At 56.1% G+C, this 5,481-nt stretch overlaps 1 protein-coding gene across 1 annotated transcript; it reads left to right on the plus strand.

Annotated features, from left to right (window-relative positions):
- Positions 1–242: 242 nt before the first annotated feature.
- On the plus strand, positions 243–5,475 carry LOC114071133 (membrane progestin receptor gamma-B-like; the record flags this gene model as incomplete). The annotated part of the gene is made up of 4 exons (XM_027908829.1): positions 243–369; positions 2,390–2,486; positions 3,123–3,264; positions 4,304–5,475. Coding segments are annotated over 4 exons (596 nt in total), but the record flags the coding sequence as incomplete, so codon positions are not given.
- Between the last annotated feature and the right edge of the window lie 6 nt (positions 5,476–5,481).

Raw genomic sequence — 5,481 nt, forward strand, 5'->3', positions numbered from 1 at the left:
ACGGGCTGGGTGAGGGTATGGGCTGGGTGAGGGCATGGGCTGGGTGAGGGCATGGGTTGGGTGAGGGCATGGGATGGGTGAGGGCATGGGATGGGTGAGGGCACAGCTGGAGCACCATCTCCACCTCTCCGTGTCTCCCCGTTGGAGAGTTGAGTTCCCAACCCCAAGCACCACCTGGGAGGTTCCCAGCCGTGCCCAGGAGGGTGGGGAGGGTCTGGAACTAACCCATGCTCCATCCCCAGGGTCTGCTCTGGCCTACTCAGCCTACGTGTTCCCCCTGGAATGGGTGGGCACCACCTTCCACCACTGCTACGTCCCCCTGGCCGTGTTCAACACCGTGGTCAGCACCAGCCTGTCCTGCTACTCCAGGTGAGCTCCTGCTGCCCCTGGGGCTGCTGCAGAGCCCTCAGCAAGGGTTGGGATTGGGGTTACATCAGCATTAATCATTATTAGTCATTACTGTTAGTAACAAAGGGGATCAGTCAAAGGTTGTGGGAGCCTGAAGTTCAGGAAGAGGGAAGGAGGGGATTTTTGGAAAACGTGGTTTGTGTTGGCATTGGGAGTGCTGGATGATCCAAAGTGCAAGATAAAAGTGAAGGAGCTTTAGTTTTTGGAAGTTCAAGAGGTAATTCATGGAATCACAGAATGGTTTGGATTGGGAGAGATCTCACAGGCCATCCCAGGGCAGGGACACCTTCCACCAGCCCAGGGTGCTCCAAGCCCTGTCCAACCTGGCCTTGGACACTTCCAGGGGTGGACCAGCCACAGATTCTCTGGACAAGCTGTGCCAGGGCCTGCCCGCCCTCCCAGGGAGGAATTACTCCCATTATCCCACCTAACCCTGCCCCTGGCAGTGGGGAGCCCCTGGTGATGCTGCAGGTGGTGCCCACGTGTGTTCCTGTGCGTGGGGGGGACTCTCCAGCCCCTGGGATCCCTCTCCAAGCACAGCCAGTGCTGTGTGTGCCGTGTTTTGTTCCTGGATGGCATCAGATCGTTAGTTTGGAATAACTGGCATGTCCAAAACACCCAGCTGGTTCCCAGGGTGGGATCTGACTGTGCTGGGTCTCTCACTTGGTCAGTTTTTATTTCATTCCTTCCCTGAGGCTCTTTGGGAAGCTCTTTGGCATTATCACTTCCTTCATCTCTGGGACATCTCTGTATTTTGTGTTGTCTTGGGGCTTGGCATTTTTTTCCTCCTCTTCCTTATTTCTTTCTCTCCCTTTCTCTCTTTCCCCTCTTATTTCTGTCTCGTGCATCTCTCTGGTGTCTCACTAGGCAGGTTTAGCAAACAAGACCCACTCACCGTGTGCTAATCCCGGTGCTTCCCACTTGGAGATACCCTAGGGAAGCATCAGCAGCTCGGGATCAGGTCCAGAGTAATTTGGATTGGTTAAAAAAAATCCTTGACCCACCAAATTAGTTGTCAGCATCCCTTCTACTCCAAACTGTAAGTACAGGTATGTGAGAACCAACCCCTGGGGTGTGAGAGAGCAGGGATTCCTGTTGGCTCCAGAATTTTCTTTAGGGGAGCTCTTGTCTCCTAGAATTTTCCTGAGGTAAATCCATCAAATCTAAGATTAAAAATTAAGAAAAAAAAAAATCCTCACCCCCTCCCCAGGTGAGCAGGAACACTGAAGATACCAGCCCAGTGTGGCCCAGTAAAGCTGCTGGTGGAGCCCACGGTGGGAGGGAAGGGTGTCCTTGAGACCCCCATGGGGCCACCCATTCCCACCACAGGGATTCCCTTTGGAATCCCCCGGGCTGGTCACAGCAGCCTCTCCAAGGTGGGGTTGGGTGGGAGTGGAGCCAGAACCCAGTTGTGCAATGGGAGGTGGTGCCAGGAGGGGCCTGGCTGGGCACTGCTACTGCTGCTCCTGTCCCTGCTCTAATTCCTGCTTCAATTCCTGTTCCTGCTCCTGCTCCTGTTCTTGCTCCAACTCCTGCTCCTGCTCCTGCCCCTGCCCAGAACAGCAATGCTGTCGGAGCAGCTCCAAACCCACACCCTGGGCAGGGCTTGGGCTGAGCTTCAGCACCCGGAAAATGAAGCAGAACAGAGCAGAGGCACCTTCACCATCCCTGGGGGCTTTGGACTGCCAGAGAGCAGGGTTGGTGGGAGATTGGGAAGGAATTGCTGGCTGGGAGGGTGGCCAGGCCCTGGCACAGGTTGGGCAGAGAAGCTGTGGCTGCCCCTGGATCCCTGGAAGTGTCCCAGACCAGGTTGGATGAACTTGGAGCAGCCTGGGCTGGTGGAAGGTGTCCCTGCTCAAACCATTCCAGGATTCTAATTGTGCACGTCCATGGGGAGATCCGTGGGCAGCAGATCAGCCCCCCTGACAGCAGAGTGCAGTGTATCCCGCTGTTCCATATGGAATTCCCGTCTGTTCCCCAGGTTCCTGGAGGTGGAGAGGCCCCGGCTCAGCAAGGCCTGGCGCACCCTGGCCTTCGTGTACCCCTACCTGTTCGACAGCATCCCCCTCTTCTACAGGGTATGTATCCCACGGGATTCCCCCAGCCTGGCCTGCTGCAGCCTTGGGAATATCAGCTGCCTCATCTTACTCCGAAAACATTTGGGAAAACGGGCCAAGCTTTTATTTTTCTAAAGGCAAACAAACCCCGGCAGGAAAAGGGACTTGGGTATTTTTTCCTGCGCCCACTGACAGGCAGATTCCTTGACTTCAAAGGGCCCAGGCTGGAAAATTCCTGCCTTTGGAAGCTGCAAAGTGCCTTTTCCAGTGGCTGAGTTGGAACAGGGTGGGAATTTGGCTGCAATGAAGTGCAAGGACAGGGATTTGCGTGGAAAATTCCTGCCTTTGGAAGCTGCAAAGTGCTTTTTGCAGTAGCTGAACCGGAGGGGTGGGAATTTGGCAGCAGTGGAGAGGGATGTAGGGCTGGAATTTCATGGAAAATTCCTGCCTCTGGAAGCTCTAAAGTGCCTTTTCCAGGCTGAGCTGGGGCAGGGTGGGAATTTGGCTGCAGTGGGTGCAGGACAGGGATGCAGGGCTGGGATGTGCTCGGGTGCAGGTGGGATGTGGGATCGAGGGGGGGGTGGTCCTGCAGCTGTGGGTCCAGGAACGGCTGTTCCTGCTCCGGGAATGATTTATCCCGCTTTTCCCTGGCTGCAGCTGTACCTGTGTGCCCTGGAGGGCTGCTCAGAGGGCTCCATCCTGCTGCACTACAAACACACGGGCTGTGCCCTCCTCACCTGCTTCATCTTCGCCACCCACCTGCCCGAGCGCCTGGCACCGGGCACCTTCGACTACATCGGTGAGTCCTCGGGAACGCCGGGAATGACCTGCCTGCAGCAGCAGGGGCTGCCAGAGGAGCTCACGTGTTCCCTGCTGGAAACGTGGCAGGGGGTTCTCTAGGCAGGGCACGGCAGTAGCTTGTGTGTATTTGGGGATATTTTGGGGGATGTTTTGTGCGGAATGTTTTGCTTCCAAAATCTTCCACGGAGGGTTTCACGCCCACCAGATGCTCATTTCTCATGGAAAACCCCTGAGCTGGTGCCATCTCAGGGCGCTGCTGGAGCAGCCACCAGGAGCTGGGATGGAATAGGATGGGATGGGATGGGATGGGATGGGATGGGATGGGATGGGATGGGATGGGATGGACGCCTTTGGGGTTTTCCCTGTTCGGCCACACCATGGACAACCAGAGCTCTGGGCACATCCCTGTGCCAGGACTGCGGCACAAACACATCCCTCATTCCCATTCCATTTGGGAAGGAAGAGCTCTGTGCAGGATGATAAAAGCCACAGGAATTAGTAGAGTAAATATTTAAAGGCAATAGAGGGAGGGCAGAGTGTGTGGAGAGTGTCTGAGTGAATCATGGAATCCTGGAATGGTGTGGGCGGGAAGGGACCTTAAATCCCATCCCATCCCATCCCATCCCATCCCATCCCATCCCATCCCATCCCATCCCATCCCATCCCATCCCATCCCATCCCATCCCATCCCATCCCATCCCATCCCCTAGCCCAGGTTACTCCAAGCCCTGTCCAACCTTGCCTGGGACATTCCAGGGATGGGGCAGCTTCTCTGGACAAGCTGAACACCCAAGGAGTTCCCCGAGTGCTTTGTCCCTTCCTTCTGTTTTGGGGCATCTCTGTATTTTGGGGTCTTTGTGTTTTGGGGTCTTTGTGGTTTGGATTCTTTTTGTGTTTTGTGTTCTTTGCATTTTTGGGTTTCTCTGTGTCTTTGGGTCTTCATATCCTGGGTTTCTCTGTGCCCTGGGTTGACCCTGCGCTCTGGGGTGCCCTTTGGCAGGTGTGCTCCCGTCACCACGTCCCCTCGTTCCTTGCAGGGCACAGCCACCAAGTTTTCCACGTGTGTGGGATCCTGGGGACGCACTTCCAGATGGAGGCCATCCTGAGGGACATGGCTGAGAGGCACAGCCAGGTGCTGCTGCCCTCCTCCCTGCAGACCCTGTGCTCCGTGGGGGTGTGCGTGACCGGCAGCCTCATCGTCATCGGCGTCAGCGCCGCGTCCCTGCCCCTCATCCCCGAGCCTCTGCACAGGGACAAACCCCACTAGGGCTGGGGACTGGGGGCATTCCTGCTGCTCCACCCACACCCAGCACGGTGCTGGTGTGCAGGAGGAGCCTGTTTGCTCCCAGTGTTTACTGATGATCTTCTCACGGGCTCGAGGAGCTGCACTGGTTTTACCCGCTGAGCTTTGACGCTGCAAACGGGTTGGGAGACGCTTTAAATCCAGTTGTTATCCCGGGGAAGATGTAAAATATCCTGAATTTTATCTGGAGAAAGGGGCAGGAGCGCTGCCGCTTCCCAAAGCAGTGGGGATTCGCTGGGTGTGCCTTAGGGAGGGGTCACAGGGAATGTGGTGACACCGATGGCACCACTTTGGAGGGATGGCCACAACCCCCAGGGGGGCACGAGGGCTCCCTGACTCCTCCTCTCACCTTCCAAGGGGCATCATTGTGGAATTTGAAGCCTTAAATATCCACCTCACACGGCCTTAAACCCCACCTCAGTGCCTGACAGACGTGGGATTGGGGGACTGGTTTCAAATGAGCTGGTTCGGATCAATACCTGGAAAAAGGGATTCTGGAAGGCTCAGGATCCGTGGGCTGTTCCTCCAGAATAGCTGGGTTTGGGGTCTAAATCTGGCACAAAGGGTAGTAATTCCTGGGGGAGAGCTGAGCTCCCATGTTGGTAAAGCAATTCCATCCTTTCCTGGGTGTTTCTGGATGGCCCCTGGGATGGAGGGGCTGACACGGGAGAGCCAAACCTTCAAACCCCTCTGGGCTTTGGGGTCACTCACGGGGGATAATGTTTGGAATGTTCTGTTGGATGAGGGGTTGGGATGGGGGGGTCCAGGAGGGTGAACCACCAGCAGAGCAGGGAGTGGCATCTGGGCAGGATTTGGGATTAAATACCCAGGGGATCAAACCCCTGGGATTTTAAAGCATTCCCAGGGTTATCCCTCTGCTCCTGCTCCTTGCTTCCCTTTCCTGCTGCTCCT

Source organism: Empidonax traillii, unplaced genomic scaffold (assembly GCF_003031625.1).
Source record: "Empidonax traillii isolate 1590-97213 ecotype Southwest subspecies unplaced genomic scaffold, ASM303162v1 scaffold1856:size61439, whole genome shotgun sequence".
Lineage (NCBI taxonomy): Eukaryota > Metazoa > Chordata > Aves > Passeriformes > Tyrannidae > Empidonax > Empidonax traillii.